The sequence below is a fragment of the Salmo trutta genome, chromosome 4 (genome assembly GCF_901001165.1).
Source record: "Salmo trutta chromosome 4, fSalTru1.1, whole genome shotgun sequence".
Taxonomy (NCBI): domain Eukaryota; kingdom Metazoa; phylum Chordata; class Actinopteri; order Salmoniformes; family Salmonidae; genus Salmo; species Salmo trutta.
Window position 1 is genome coordinate 72,697,916 of NC_042960.1, and position 16,608 is coordinate 72,714,523.

Consider the following 16,608-nt stretch of genomic DNA (forward strand, 5'->3'; position numbering starts at 1 on the left):
AGACGGGCCGTGAGTGTCAACGCCATCATGCACTTCAAATTAGAAAGCGAGTCTATTTTTCCTCTTCTGCTGGTAGTAAAGTGAGCGGATAAATTGCCAAAAATATTGTTTGTGCATTTATGTCTGGAAAAGTGTATATTTAGTGTTAAGTTTATCTGCCAGTGGAAATAATACCTTTTTGAAAACAATAACCAGGTGAGAAAGTAAAGCGGTCTGCTACAGAAATAGTGTCGGGTAAAACATGAGCCTGTCACAATAATGAAGACAAAATGTAGGCTATTACCGCATTATTTATCATTACAGCATTATATATCATTACCGTATTATTTATCATTACAGCATTATTTATCATTACCGTATGATTTATCATTACCGTATTATTTATCATTACAGCATTATTTATCATTACCGTATGATTTATCATTACCGTATGATTTATCATTACCGTATGTCAGAGGCATGAAAATGATCAAGGGACCTGAAACCTGGTGATATAGATTTATAGATTTACTCTCTAAAAATGCGATGTGTGTCAACAGAGAACACCGAAATAAATGTTACCGTGACCGACACCGAACAGCCCCCCCCCCCCCCCCAAAAAAAACAGCCTAAACTGAAATCCAAAACTACCAAAACGTCTTTGTAATATATGCAGGAACGGCCGGAATTGCTTTTCCCCCGGGGGTCCTCCCTCAAAGCGGATCAGGCTGATCGACAGGCTCGTCCACTCTTTCTAGACGCGTCTATCAGGCTGATCCACAGGCTCGTCCACTGTTTCTAGACGCGTCTATCAGGCTGATCGACGGGCTCGTCCACTGTTTCTAGACGCGTCTATCAGGCTGATCGACGGGCTCGTCCACTGTTTCTAGACGCGTCTATCAGGCTGATCGACGGGCTCGTCCACTGTTTCTAGACGCGTCTATCAGGCTGATCGACAGGCTCGTCCACTGTTTCTAGACGCGTCTATCAGGCTGATCGACAGGCTCGTCCACTGTTTCTAGACGCGTCTATCAGGCTGATCGACAGGCTCGTCCACTGTTTCTAGACGCGTCTATCAGGCTGATCGACAGGCTCGTCCACTGTTTCTAGACGCGTCTATCAGGGCGTCACAGGAGCTGCAGAAAGTTCTGGCACAGTCCGCCATATTTAAAGGACCGGCCGTCTTCCCGGACAGCACTGTTCAAGCACGACGTTCACTGGGACTTACGGGGAAGGTAAAATATACTTTATGTTACTATGGGTTTACTGGAAAGGTAAAATATACTTTATGTTACTATGGGTTTACTGGAAAGGTAAAGAGACTTTATGTTACTATGGGTTTACTGGAAAGGTAAAGAGACTTTATGTTACTATGGGTTTACTGGAAAGGTAAAGAGACTTTATGTTACTATGGGTTTACTGGAAAGGTAAAGATACTTTATGTTACTAGTGAATTGTAATATTTTGTTTTCAATATTTGCCTTTCATTAGAACAAGCTCTTTCGATTAAAAAGACGACAGCTAACTAGCATTGCTAGACGAGGTTTTAGTTTACTAGGTTAGTATAGCCAACTAGTATATGTGGCTATTTATTTCAAACATAACATTGTAGTTTTTATCGGTATTTCTAGCTACATGGTAGCTAATATTTCCGCTAATCTTTAACTTCAAAGAAGGAGGTTAGTTTTACTCGCTTTTAGGGCTAACAGTCATTTTTATTTGTTGTATCTAATTCTCACGTCTCTCTCCGGTTAGTTACTACAGATCCGGCCACGAAGATGGTTAAAGAGACCGGTTTCTATGACACTTTAGGTGTGAACCCTAAAGCCACACCGGACGAGATTAAAAAAGCGTACAGAAAGCTGGCACTGAAATACCATCCGGACAAGAACCCGAATGAAGGAGAGAAGGTAAGCTGCCTGCAGACACGGCTATTTTAAACAGCGCACATGGCTTCCAGGACTGACAGGAGCCATGTGATTAAGGAACCTTCTGGAAGGAGCTGTGTGGGTTGCCAACCTGGTCTCAGAGCATTTCATACTATTCTGTACGTATATCTGAGCCACTCTATTTAGTATGAGGATATATATTTATTTTTATGGTATGTATTCATTTTGATGTCCATCCCCCATTTCGTATGATAATACAACATGTAATTCGTAATTTATGTTACGACTTTGCAAAACGGATTTCTAAAAAGTACAATATGTTACATATTTGCTCAATGTATGTTACAAATTCTGGCTAGGTGGCTAACATTAGCTAGGCCAGGGGTTAGGGTTAAATTTAAGAGTTAGGTTAGGGGAAGGGTCAGCTAACATGCTAAGTTGCTTAAAAGTGGCTAATTAGCTAAAGTTGTCAGTGATTCGAACTCGCAACCGTTGGGTTGCAAGATGTTTGTGTTATCCGCCCCAACCAAGCACCCAATTAAGTAACCATCTGCCTTTTGTAACCTAACGTAACGTATACTACACGGAACAAAAATAAACGCAACAGGTGAAGTGTTCCCATGTTTCATGAGCTGAAATAAAAGATCCCAGAAATGTTCCATACACACAAAAAGCTTATTTCTCAAATTTTGTGCACAAACTTGTTTAAATCCCTGTTAGTGAGCATTTCTCCTTTGCCAAGATAATTCATCCACCTGACAGGTGTGGCATATCAAGAAGTGGATTAAACAACCTAATCATTACACAGGTAGACCTTGTGCTGGGGACAAGAAAAGGCCACTCTAAAATGTCCAGTTTTGTCTCACAACACAATGCCACAGATTGTCTCAAGATGAGGGAGTGTCAAATTGGCATGCTTACTGCAGAATATCCACCAAATCTGTTGCCATAAGTTGCCTCCAACATTGTTTTAGAATTTGGCAGTAGGTCTGACCGGCCTCACAACCATAGACGCCGTGTAAGGCGTTGTGTTGGCGAGCGGTTTTCTGACGTCAACGTTATGAACAGAGTGCCCCATGGTGGGGTTATGGTATCTATGGGCAGGCATAAGCTATGGACAACGGACACCATTGCATTTTATCGATGGCAATTTGAATGCACAGAGATGCCATGATGAGATCCTGAGCACCATCGCCATTCATCTGCCACCATCACCTCATGTTTCAGCATGATAATGCACAGTCCCATGTCCCAAGGATCTGTACACTATTTCTGGAAGCTGAAAATGTCCCAGTTCTTCCATGACCTGCATACTCACCAGACATGTCACCCATTGAGCATGTTTGGGATGCTCTGGATTGACGTGTACGACAGTGTTCCAGTTCCTGCCAATATCCTGCAACTTCACACAGCCATTGAAGAGGAGTGGGGACAGCATTCTACAGGCCACAATCAACAGCCTGATCAACTCTATGGGAAGGAGATGTCACACTGCATGAGGCAAATGGTCACACCAGATACTGACTGGTTTTCTGATCCACACCCCTACCTTTTTTTATTTGAAGGTATCTGTGACCAACAGATGCAAATCTGTATTCTCAGTCAAATCAAATTGTATTTGTCAAGTACTAACAGTAGTGAGGATATATAGAGGGGGTACCGGTAGAGTCAGTGTGCGGGGGTACAGGTTAGTTGAGGTCATATCACTAAGCTAAGGACCCTGGGACTAAACACCTCCCTCCAACTAGATCCTGGACTTCCTGATGGGCCGCCCCAAGGTGGTAAGGGTAGGTAACAACACATCTGCCACGCTGATCCCCAACAATGGGGCCCCTCAGGGGTGTGTACTTAGTCCCCTCCTGTACTCCATGTTCATCCACAACTGTGTGGCCAAACACGACTCCAACACCATCATTAAGTTTGCTGATGACACAACAGTGGTAGGCCTGATCACCGACATCGATGAGACAGCCTATAAGGAGGAGGTCAGAGAACTGGCAGTGTGGACAACAACCTCTCCCTCAATGTGAGCAAGACTAAGGAGCTGATCGTGGACTACAGGAAAAGGCGGACCGAACAGGCCCCCATTAACATCGACAGGGCTGTAGTGGAGTGGGTTGAGAGTTAAGTTCCTTGGTGTCCACATCACCAATGAACTATCATGGTCCAAACACGCCAAGACAGTCGTGAAGAGGGCACAACAAAACCTATTCCCCCTCAGGAGACTGAAAAGATTTGGCATGGGTCCCCAGATCCTCAAAAGTTTCTACAGCTGCACCATCGAGAGCATCCTGACCGGTTGCATTACTGCCTGGTATGGCAATTGCTCGGCATCTGACCATAAGGCACTACAGGGGGTAGTGTGTACGGCCCAGTACATCATTGGGGCCAAGGTTCCTGCCATCCAGGACCTTTTTATAATAGGCAGGCGACGTCAGAGGAAAGCCCATAGAATTGTCAGACTCCAGTCACCCAAGTCATAGACTGTTTTCTCTGCTACCGCACAGCAAGCGGTACTGGAGCACCAAGTCTAGGACCAAAAGGCTCCTTAACCTCTCTGGTATCATTGGGACGCTAGCGTTCCACCGCGACAACAGCCAGTGAAATTGCAGGGCGCCAAATTCAAACAGAAATCCCATAAGAAACCATAGACATTTTCCAGCCAAGGAGAGGACTCCCAAAAGTCAGAAATAGCGACTAAATTAATCACTTACCTTTGATCTTCATCTGATGGCACTCCCAGGACTCCATGTTACACAATAAATGTTTGTTTTGTTCGATAATGTCCCTCTTTATGTCCAAAAACCTCAGTTTTGTTGGTGCGTTTAGTTCAGTAATCCAAAGTCACAAAGCGCGCTCTCAACATCCATACGAAAAGTCAAAAAAGTACAAAAAGTTTGTGAAAACATGTTAAACAATGTTTAAAATCAATTCTCAGGTTGTTTTTGTCATAAATAATCAATAATATTTCAACCGGACAAAAGCTTCGTCAATAGAAAAGGAGAAACAAGATCACGCGCTGGACTCATGTCTGGAAATTTCCGCTGTCCACCCATTGAAAGTGCTGTATCTCCCACATTTTTCAGAGTAAAAGCCTGAAACAATGCCTAAAGACTGGCCACATGTAGAAGAAGCCATAGAGATCATGAACTGGGCCCTAAGTCTTTGTATGGTGGATAGGCTTTCAATAGAAAAACAGCCTTTCAAAAATAATAGTACTTCCTGGATGGATTTTCCTCAGGTTTTTGCCTGCCATATCAGTTCTGTTATACTCACAGACATTATTTTAACAGTTTTGGAAACTTTAGTGTTTTCTATCCAAATCTACCAATTATATGCATATCCTAGCTTCTGGGCTTGAGTAGTAGGCAGTTTAATTTGGGCACGCTTTTCATCCAAAATTCCGAATGCTGCCCCCTATCCTAGTGAAGTTAACAGCTTCTACCCCCAAGCCATAAGACTGTTGAACAATTAATCAAATGGCCACCGGAATATTTAAATTGACCCCCCCCCCCCATTTGTTTTGTATGCTGCTGCTACTGGTTTATTATCTATGCATAGTCACTTCACCCCTACCTTCATATACAAATTACCTCGACTAACTTGTACCCCCGCACACTGAATCGGTGCCCCCTGTATATCGCTTCGTTATTGTGTTTTAGATTTTTTTACTTTAGTTTATTTGGTAAATATTTTCTCAACCAACAGTGCATTTCAAGAAGAGTTAAGGGATTTTAAGCATTTCACGGTAAGGTCTGCACTTGTTATATTCGGTGCATGTGACAAATCAAGTTTTTGATTTGAGGTACATGTAGGTAGAGTTATTAAAGTGACTATGCATAGATAATAACTGGAGTAGCAGCAGTGTACAAAAGAGGGTGGGGGACAATGCAAATAGTCTAGGTAGCCAATTATTTGATTAGCTGTTATAGATTAGGGCCTAATGAATTAATTTCAATTAACTAATTTCCTTGTATGAACTGTAACTCAGTAAAATCTTTGCGACTGTTGCATTTTGTGTTTGTTTCCGGGACACTCAAATTTATACAATGTTACGTCTAGTCTGAGACCAGGGTGGGATTGCCGCACCACCACCCCTAACTGTAGCCTTAGCTCTGCTCTAGGCTAATTTAAATGTACTGGGTGAGCACTGAAAATAACACGCACCTGTTTGCTCTTCAGTTGTTCTCTCACTGTAAAATTAGCCTGAAGCCTAAGATGAGTGGTGTTGCATAAGGATTCATTTCTTCAGAGAAGCAAGGATACATTTATTTTCACACTGACTAGCTGTATTGATATGGCAGTTAAACTGTGGAAAAATAAGGAAAGTCCACACTAATATTGAAAGGAAAATCTATTCCATCTTTTATGTATTGCAGTAAAAGACACAAATGTTGAAATGTAGCTACAATTGTTATGGCGTTTGGTTATTACGGTGTTATAAGCATCAAAAACCTTTTTGGCATGATATTGACATAACGGTCTCTCGCCTCCAGTTCAAGCTGATATCTCAGGCCTATGAGGTTCTGTCAGAACCTAAGAAGAGGGACCTGTACGACCAGGGTGGAGAGCAGGCTATCAAGGATGGCGGCATGGGAGGAGGAGGTTCTCCTATGGACATATTCAACATGTTCTTTGGAGGCGGAGGAAGAATGCCTCAGAGGGATAGGAGAGGTAATACTAATGTTACAAATGTACTGTCTCGTATTGAGGAGGTTTCCATGACACAGATGAGGTTTAAACTAGTCCAGGGCTAGAAAGCAAGACCAATGGAGAATGTCTATTGAAAAAGCTTTTTAGTCCAGGATTAGGCTAATCTGTGTCCAGGAAACTGCCCCGTTATTTGTGTTAAAGAAATATTATTGTGTTGTGGTGATTGTGTGTTTGGTCCAGGTAAAAACGTGGTCCATCAGCTCACTGTGACCCTGGAGGAGATGTACAATGGAACCAAGAGGAAATTGGCCCTGCAGAAAAACGTCATCTGTGGAAAATGTGAAGGTATGTTGAGATCCAATATCGAAACAAAGCTTCCCCCATTATCAGAGCTGAGCCCATATTCACAGATCTATCAGAGTACTGATATAGGATCAGTTTTACCTTTGAAATCATAAGGACTAAACCCGACCCTCTAACCCGACCGTCTAACCCTGACCCTAACCCCAACCCTAAGAGGGGATACCTGATCATAGATCAGCACATTTACTCTGTGGATACAGGTCCGGGTCTCGTGTCTTCCTTCTGAGTTCCACCCGGATTTTGAAGTCCATTACTCTGGTTGTCTTTACTGCAGGTTACGGCGGTAAGAAGGGTGCCTTGCAGACGTGTGGGTCATGTAAAGGCAGAGGAGTGGAGATCAAGGTGCAGCAGATAGGCCCAGGAATGATACAGCAGATCCAGACCATGTGTGCAGAGTGCCAGGGAGAGGGCGAACGCTTCAACTCTAAAGACCGATGCAAGACCTGCAACGGACACAAAGTAGAACGCAAGAAGAAGATTCTAGAGGTTCACGTTGACAAAGGTTTGTTTGAGGTCCTCTTCCCTTGTTGGGATGTTTCAAATAAGTTATTTACTGTACAATACTAAGAAGATATAAACCCCCCCCCCCCCCCCCCCCAAAGGGGATATTGATTTCCCTAGAGCTTGAATATCAGAAGTTTCGACTTGCTGTAAATAATAGCAAGGGCGCCCTCTAGTGTCTCTAAAACTCCCGTCAGCTGTAGGCAGCAGAAAGGAACAGATACCAGTGAACTAACCAATACATATTTACTGTAACCTGTAGGTATGAACTAACCAAGACATATTTACTGTAACCTGTAGGTCTGAACTAACCAAGACATATTTACTGTAACCTGTAGGTATGAACTAACCAAGACATATTTACTGTAACCTGTAGGTATGAACTAACCAAGACATATTTACTGTAACCTGTAGGTATGAACTAACCAAGACATATTTACTGTAAACTGTAGGTATGAACTAACCAAGACATATTTACTGTAACCTGTAGGTATGAACTAACCAAGACATATTTACTGTAACCTGTAGGTATGAACTAACCAAGACTGTATATCCTGTAGGCATGAACTAACCAAGACTGTAACCTGTAGGCATGAACTAACCAAGACTGTAACCTGTAGGTATGAAGGGGGGTCAGAAGATACCATTCCACGGGGAGGGCGACCAGGAGCCCGGTCTGGAACCAGGTGACGTGGTGATCGTGCTGGACCAGCAGGACCACCCAGTGTACCAGAGGCAGGACGATGACCTGCACATGAAGATGAACATCAAACTGGTTGAGGCCCTCTGTGGCTTCAAGAAGACCGTCCGCACGCTAGATGGAAGGGAGCTCGTCATCACCTCTCCACCAGGTAATGCCTTAGTGTGGCTGTTAGAATTCACCCCCCTTGGATTAAAATGTACATTTTGTAACATTACAGCCTTATTCTAAGGAAATTTGTGTGATTGGACCTTCTCAAGTAGTACTAGAGTATCTCTGGCCTGTTATTTCACTTAGTGAATCCCAGCAACTTATGTGATTTGGTTAAGCACATTTATACTGCTGAACTTATTTGGCTTATATATTGTATATATACATGTATATTATATGTGAGGGAGAGGAGTTGTGTTTAGGAGGGAGACAGATAGGCCTAAAGTAGTCAATGTACGTATGGAGAACAGTGGGGGTTCAGATTTATCTCGTGGGTTTGGGGTATGTAGCTGAGTTTGTGTTACAAGGCCTTGCTTCAGACATAGTGCCTCCTCAAAATGTGGCACGCTCCTGCAGTGTTGGGGAGAAGTAAACTACATGTAGTTCAACTAGTCATTTAAGTACATTTTGCAGTAGCTTGATGGTAGTTGAACTGAATTCAAATCTCGGTAGTGTTTTCAGTGCACAGAAAATTTGAAAGTCTTAATTTAACAACAGGCGTGTTAATTTTAACACTTGTCCACTCTCATCAGTGTTGATTTAACACTTTTTGTGGTGTTAATATTGAAGCACTCTCTGAGTGTTAAGATATAACACTTCAGGTGTTGCTCAAATGACCCATGGGAGTGTTTTTCTAACACTCATCCAGTGTTTATATAATGCCACTCAGTGTTAATTTAACACTTTTGGTAGTGTTCATATTGAAACACTTAGTGTTAAAATATAACACCTCAGATGTTGTTTAAATGACCCATGGGAGTGTTTATTTCAACAGCCTCAGTATTAAGCAGCAACGCGTTTCAGTGTTCAGGATCAACTCTAGAGAAGGTATCCTGTAGCTGAATTGAAACCAGGAAGTGCTAAATATTCACACTAGGTAAAAAAAAAATTGTCTGGTTCTTTCCCACTCAAAAACAAGCCTGCAAGTTGTAGTTCAGTTAAACAGAAGCAATAAAGGATTTGTTACAAGAGTAGTGACTCTGCATTGTTTAATTTATTTAGGCTACAAAAAGAGGGTGCATCAGAATGAAATCAGTGCATCACAGGTACATCAGAATGAAATCAGTGCATCACAGGTACATCAGAATGAAATCAGTGCATCACAGGCGCATCAGAATGAAATCAGTGCATCACAGGCGCATCAGAATGAAATCAGTGCATCACAGGCGTATCAGAATGAAATCAGTGCATCACAGGCACATCAGAATGAAATCAGTGCATCACAGGCACCTCAGTACATGTACTATATGAGAACAAGGGTATTTGCTATAACAAGAGTTGCTATTTAACACAAGTGGAAGTCCTCGTAAGACTAGGTATGCAATTTTCCAATAATCTGACTAATACTCAATCATGTCAAACAAAGGAACATAAAAGGCTTATAACATTTCAGATCACCAACTTTGACAGCAACTTTGTCATCAACACCATCAAACACAGTGAATGCATGGTAATGTTCACTCAAATTATCAGTATGCAACTTGTCCAGCAATAGGTATACAATATTGTCAACCGCAATGATCTTAGTTATTTTACAAAAGACTAACAGTCCCTCTCTGTACTCCGTGCCATCCATCTTATCCCAGCTGGTAGAGTAAATGGCTTTCTGTATAGTGACCTGAAGTGACAGTGCCAACTCCTTACCACCAGTAAAATGACTCAGGGAAAATGCTTTCATCGGTCCAACAGTGATGTCTCCCAGTGATGGCCTACAGCAAATTGGTCTTTTTTGGCAAGGGACTTTTAGTAAGGTTCTTGAAGTTGTCGTGTCTTTGGCTATGCCGGATTAAGTGATATGACATGCTAACTTATACAATTATTTCTCTGTAATTAATATTACCTGATTAATCTAATCATGTAAATGTAATTAACTAGAAAGTCGGGGCACCACGGAAGAACGTTTATAGAGCTGTTATCTTCCGAATAAACTCTTAAAATACTTAGTAATATTTTACATCGATAGCAGTCAATATTAACCCTTATCTTATTTTCAGTCTCATAATGAAAGTTGTAAATTCTTGGTTATCTTCACGAACCCTGGCTAACAAGTTGAATCAGCAATACAAAATTGGGTTTAATTATTTATTTACTAAATACCTAACTAATCACACAGAATTACAAATACACAGAATACCAATGAAGTCATACAGAAAACGTCCTGGTGGACGGAGCCTGTATCATGGCTGGTTACACAAAGGAAAGGGGGTTGGGCTTGAATGAAAGAGCGGGAAGACTTAGGAACAAAGAAACAGCAGCTATGCTATCGTAAATACATTATCTTATGCATTCTAAATTACCGCCCATTTGGAAAAGGAAAATGCAATAAATATTTACTCTGAGCTGCGCTTCGGTAGATTGGTCGTAGATGCTGGCCGGGTTGGCCAACAGATCTTCCTGTCCTTGGGAGAATGTCTCTGGTGGTAAATTGGATACGTGGTGGTATCTTCGTCTGTTTGTTAGACTGGATCTGTCGTCCGTCCTTTCCTAGCCCCTGTCGACAGCGGCCGCTGCTAACTCAACGGCTAGGAAGTATCACTTCTGTAGTGAATAAGCTCAAAGTTCATACCAGTTCATACCATAGCTCACGCCAAGGTTGGCTTAGTTCTGTCCTTTACATGTGTGTCCTTCTAACGTAGAGGCTGCAGACCTCCCGTACTGGAACAACCTGGTTATCTTTTCGTCAAAGGCTTATATAGTGGAGAGGGGGGAAGGAGGTGTTTCATCATTTATAACCCCTGTCTCTTCACAGGGGTGGGCCACTGATCGAGCAGGGCACTTTCCTTATGAAAACCCAATTCTCTCATTTGGAAGCTAAAATTACATTTAATCTCCTAACAAACAATTTCAATATCAAACATTTCAATTGCATAACAATTCCATGTGACTCTGATAACTAGAGGGTGTATACTTTCTCAGGTACAGTTTATGTCGTCCTGTCATCAATCATAATGTCTCAGATAACAATGAACTGACATACATACTCATTACGTTATCAAGCATATTTCCAACTGGTTTTATTACCAAAATATGGTTCCTTTTCCCCATTTGTTTGATGTTCCCAGACTCTCTATATTTAACAGGACAGCAGTCCTTCAGTAGGGTCAGTAAGAGAGGGGAAGGGAGAAAGGTATTTATGGGGGGGTCATAAACCTTACCCACAGGCCAACGTCATGACAAAGTTGAGGGTGTTCTTAAAGAGTTTGTGCTTTGCCTCAAACCTCATGCTCCACATATGTAATAAAGGACTGATTCCCACGGGGGGCCAGTACGGGGAAAAAAAAAAAAAAAATGTATGAAATGAATTGAAATGTATGCATTCACTACTGTAAGTCGCTCTGGATAAGAGCGTCTGCTAAATGACTAAAATGTAAATGTAAATGGGCTGGCCATAACAATGTAGGTGAATACAACTATTTGTTTTAACTTTTTTTAACTTTTTTTTTTTTTTTATCAATTTGTAGAATTGTCTTTTCACCTTGACTTTGATTGTACTACACTTAATATTACATAAAGACAAAATCACCATTAATTTAGTCCCCACTTTGTAACGCAACAAAATATACGATAATGCAGGTTGTGTGATCTTTCTGTTTCCAGGTAAAGTAGTGAAGGCCAACGATGTGAGGTGTGTCCATAATGAAGGCATGCCCATCCACAAAGACCCTTACGACAGAGGACAGCTCATCATTCAATTCCAGGTTAGTAAGCTCTATTGGTCTGACTTAACTAATACATGAGGTGTGTGTGTGTTATGTATGTATGTATGTATGTGTGTGTGTGTACATATATATTTGTGTGTGTGTGTGTGTGTGTGTGTATATATGGCTACACAGTATGATTTAACAATACATGATAAATAGTAGAGTTATCAAGATACCAACATTTTTCAAACGATACCAGGCCAAGTATCCCGATACCGAGTAGTATCGCGATATCACAGTGAAAACATTTCCTCGTCCACCCGGACACGAGTTCACGTTTTCTAAAAACCTCACTGAAAATTCACAATTCTACTCAATACAACACATTGAATTTAACTTCACACTGTTCACTGTATAATAGAATCCTGATTTGATCATATTTGCAAAGGCCAACCTGTGATTTGGCTGGAGGAATGGGAGTAGACATGCGTTATGGTCTGCATGTCAGTAAGGGGAAAACACTACATGAAACCTTCACTCTTCAGTTCACGTGCTCTCTTGCTAGTTCACGTGCTCTCTCGCTAGTTCACGTGCTCTCTCGCTAGTTCACGTTCATTCGTCGCCAAACCCACTGGCTCCAGGTTATCTACAAGTCTCTGCTAGGTAAAGCCCCACCTTATCTCAGCTCACTGGTCACCATAGCAGCACCCACCCATAGCACGCGCTCCAACAGGTATATCTCACTGGTCACCCCCAAAGCCAATTCCTCTTTGGCCGCCTTTCCTTCCAGTTCTGCTATAACAGCCTCCTCTCTTCTGGGAAGGGTTTCCACTAGATGTTGGAACATTGCTGCTATAACAGCCTCCACTCTTCTGGGAAGGCTTTCCACTAGATGTTGGAACATTGCTGTGGGGACTTGCTTCCATTCAGCCACGAGCATTAGTGATGTTGGGCGATTAGGCCTGGCTTGCAGTCGGCGTTCCAATTCATCCCAAAAGGGTTCGTTGAGGTCAGGGCTCTGTGCAGGCCAGTCAAGTTCTTCCGCACCGATCTCAACAAACCATTTCTAGAACTCGCTTTGTGCAAAGGGCCATTGTCATGCTGAAACAGGAAAGGGCCTTCCCCAAACTGTTGCCACAAAGTTGGAAGCACAGAATCGTCTAGAATGTCATTGTATGCTGTAGCGTTAAGATTTCCCTTCCCTGCAACTAAGGAGCTCGAACCATGAAAAACGGGCCCAGACCATTATTCCTCCTCCACCAAACTTTACAGTTGGCACTATGCAACTCGATGCTCTCGATTGTGCATCTGTAAAAGTTTATTTTCGGTGACAAGCCAAATTTCTTCAGCCTCCTGAGGTTGAAGAGGCGCTGTTGCACCTTCTTCACCACGCTGTCTGTGTGGGTGGACCATTTCAGTTTGCCCGTGATGTGTACGCCGAGGTACTTGTATACAAATATCACTACCAGAGAGATGTTTGTTTCTGTGGAAGTGTGAAGAAACCGGGTGGCTGTGCCGACTCTGACAACATATCCTGAGTGAGCCATGTTTCCGTGAAACAGAGAATGTTACAATCTCTGATGTCTCTCTGGAAGGCAGCCCTTGCTCAGACTTCGTCTACCTTGTCAGACTGGACGTTGGCGAGTAGTATACTAGGGAGCGGTGCGCGATGTGCCCGTCTACGGAGCCTGACCAGAAGACCGCCCTCTTCTGCGGCGCCGTTGTTTTGGGTCGCCGGCTGGGATCCGATCCATTGACCGGCGCAGCTCCAGCAGGGCAGAAATTTGACGAAATGACTTGTTGGAAAAGTGGCATCCTATGACAGTGCCACGTTGAAAGTCACTGAGCTCTTCAGTAAGGCCAATCTACTGCCACTGTTTGTCAATGGAGATTGTATGGCTCTGTGCTCAATTTTATACACCTATCAGCAACGGGTGTGGTAGAAATAGCCGAAGCCACTAATTTGAAGGTGTGTCCATGTAGTGTACATGATAGATGGCTACACAGTATGATTTAACTAATACATGAGATCAGGTTCAAGTCCGGACTCTGGCTGGGCCACTCAATGACATTCAGAGACTTGTCCCTAAGCCACTCCTGTATTGTCTTGGCTGTGTGCTTAGGGTCGTTGTCCTGTTGGAAGGTGAACCTTCGCCCCAGTCTGAGATCCTGTGTGCAACCTGTCTGCAAACTCCAAGCAGACTGTCATGTGCCTTTTACTGAGGAGTAGTATGATTGAGTGCTGCAGATGGTTGTCCATCTGGAAGGTTCTCTCATCTCCAGAGGAACTCTGGAGCTCTGTCAGAGTGACCTTCGGGTTCTTGGTCACCTCCCTGACCAAGGCCCTTCTCCCCCGATTGCTCAGGTTGGCCGGGCGGCCAGCTGTAGGAAGAGTCTTGGTGGTTCCAAACTTCTTCCATTGAAGAAAGATGGAGGCCACTTCTTGGGAACCTTCAATGCTGCAGAGCCTGTATCGGGTTGTCTGAAATGCCACCTTATTTCCCTAGATAAGTAGAGCGCTATATAGGGTGCATGGGCCCTAACCAACATCTCCGATCTCGTCTCATTGATTGGACTCCAGGTTAGCTGACTCCTGACCCCAATTAGCTTTTGGAGAAGTCATTAGTCTAGGGGTTTGACATATTTTTCCAACCTACACTGTGATTGTTTAAATGATGTATTCAATATAAACAAGAAAAATACAGTAATTTGTGTTATTAGTTTAAGCAGACTGTGTTTGGCTGTCACCTAGATGAAGATCAGATCAAATTAAGACCAATTTATGCAGAAATCCAGGTATTTCCAAAGGGTTCACATACTGTTTTTCTTGCTACTGTATATAGGGAATAGACCCTATCAGACCCATAACCCATTTCTCTATGTTCCTCCTCGCCACCAGGTGGAGTTCCCAGATAAACACTGGCTGCCAGAGCACCTCCTCCCCCAACTGGAGGCCCTCCTCCCTCCAAGAGACGAGCAGCTGATCTCAGACGACATGGAGGAGGTAGACCTGAAGGAGATGGATCACAGCTCCTCTCAACAGAGGAGCGCCAGCAGCGGAGGAGGGAAGCCAAGCTTTGACGATATTGACGATGATGAGGGGGGAGGCCAGGGCGTGCAGTGCCAGCAGCAGTAGAATAGAGAAACTCATGCTGCACTGAATGTTTAGTTTGTTCAATTCATCGTTTTTTTTAGATTGTATGTATACAAGTCACGTCAAACTCCAGTTCCTGAAAAACTGGGTTTGACAAAAGCCTTATTCATTAGAGTTCAAAGTCCACTGTTATCAAGCGCTGCACTGAAATGCCTACTTTCACATTAATGTCATGTTGCAGTACATCCAAGCCATATCAGCAGCTGTGTTCCTCCAGATACTATTCAATACGTCTGTTGTTTACCTTTTTATAATGAGGTTAGTTCACCTATGTTAAGGTTTAGATAAAGGAAAAGATGTTGTCCCCGACATGACCACTAGGTGGAGCTGTAGACCTACTCCATCTTGTCACAACGGGTAGTGTGATGGTCTGTTTACATTTCTATCATAACATAACACCTGCACTGTTTTTTCTCCATGTGTAAGTTGTGTGTGTATTGTTTTATTTCGTATGGATCTGTTCATGAGAGATATACTAGGAGGCACAGAAAACAGACTTGTTGTATTTCAATTATTGACTTAGGTCCATAACTCACCAGAGGAACCTGTATGCTTTCTATGAAGGTAATGTTACTTTCTCATCACAGGCATTTCACCCACTCTTGAAATGGATTGATTCTTTCACAAATAAAACCTCTCAAGAATGCCTTTTCGTTTTTTTTAAAACAACGTTTATTCAATTTAATCTGGTTCACATCTGCAGTTGTCAAATAACAGCATATATGCATTATTATGAGGCCGATATCAGTTAATGTAATGTATTATTATCTCCTTGGAAGATTCGTCATGGATAAAAGTGGTAGACTATTGAAAGTAGGACACCTGATGCAGCAAGAGTAAGGCTTTTATTCTGAAAAGATTCTGATGCAGCAAGAGTAAGGCTTTTATTCTGAAAAGATTCTGATGCAGCAAGAGTAAGGCTTTTATTCTGAAAAGATTCTGATGCAGCAACAGTAAGGCTTTTATTCTGAAAAGTGGACTGATGGCAGAAAGATCAGCTGTGTCATTTTACTATTCCTCATTTTTTTTATATCATTTTTCTATACATTGTTGGGAATGGCCGTAAGCGTTTCACTGTTCACTTGTTTATGAAGCATGTGATGAATAAAATGTTTGATTATATTCAAAACAAGATAATGACATTTCACATTCATTGATCCAGAACAGTTCCATTTCTTTTATTCTACTGCTTTTGATCATGAAATCGGTTTTATTCCACAGGGAAATGACAGAACAGTTCTACACTGCTCCTGACTGGGCGGTTTTGTTGTTTCCAGGAAGGGTTTCTACACTGCACCTGACTGGGTATTCTTGTTTCCAGGAAGTGTTTCTACACTGCACCTGACTGGGTATTCTTGTTTCCAGGAAGTGTTCTACACTGCTCCTGATTGGGTGGTCTTGTTTCCAGGAAGTGTTTCTACACTGCACCTGACTGGGTATTCTTGTTGTTTCCAGGAAGTGTTCTACACTGCTCCTGATTGGGTGGTCTTGTTTCCAGGAAATGTTCTACACTTCTCC

General features: G+C 42.5%; 1 protein-coding gene across 1 annotated transcript; it reads left to right on the forward strand.

Moving 5' to 3' along the window:
- The first annotated feature begins 768 nt into the window (after positions 1–768).
- dnaja (DnaJ heat shock protein family (Hsp40) member A) lies at positions 769–16,222 on the forward strand. Its single transcript, XM_029752001.1, has 8 exons — positions 769–1,214; positions 1,735–1,889; positions 6,365–6,542; positions 6,762–6,866; positions 7,159–7,386; positions 8,006–8,236; positions 11,893–11,993; positions 14,836–16,222. The coding sequence occupies exons 2-8, from the start codon at positions 1,758–1,760 to the stop codon at positions 15,070–15,072; spliced, it is 1,212 nt and encodes a 403-aa protein (XP_029607861.1). The 5' UTR covers positions 769–1,214; positions 1,735–1,757; the 3' UTR covers positions 15,073–16,222.
- Positions 16,223–16,608: the final 386 nt, after the last annotated feature.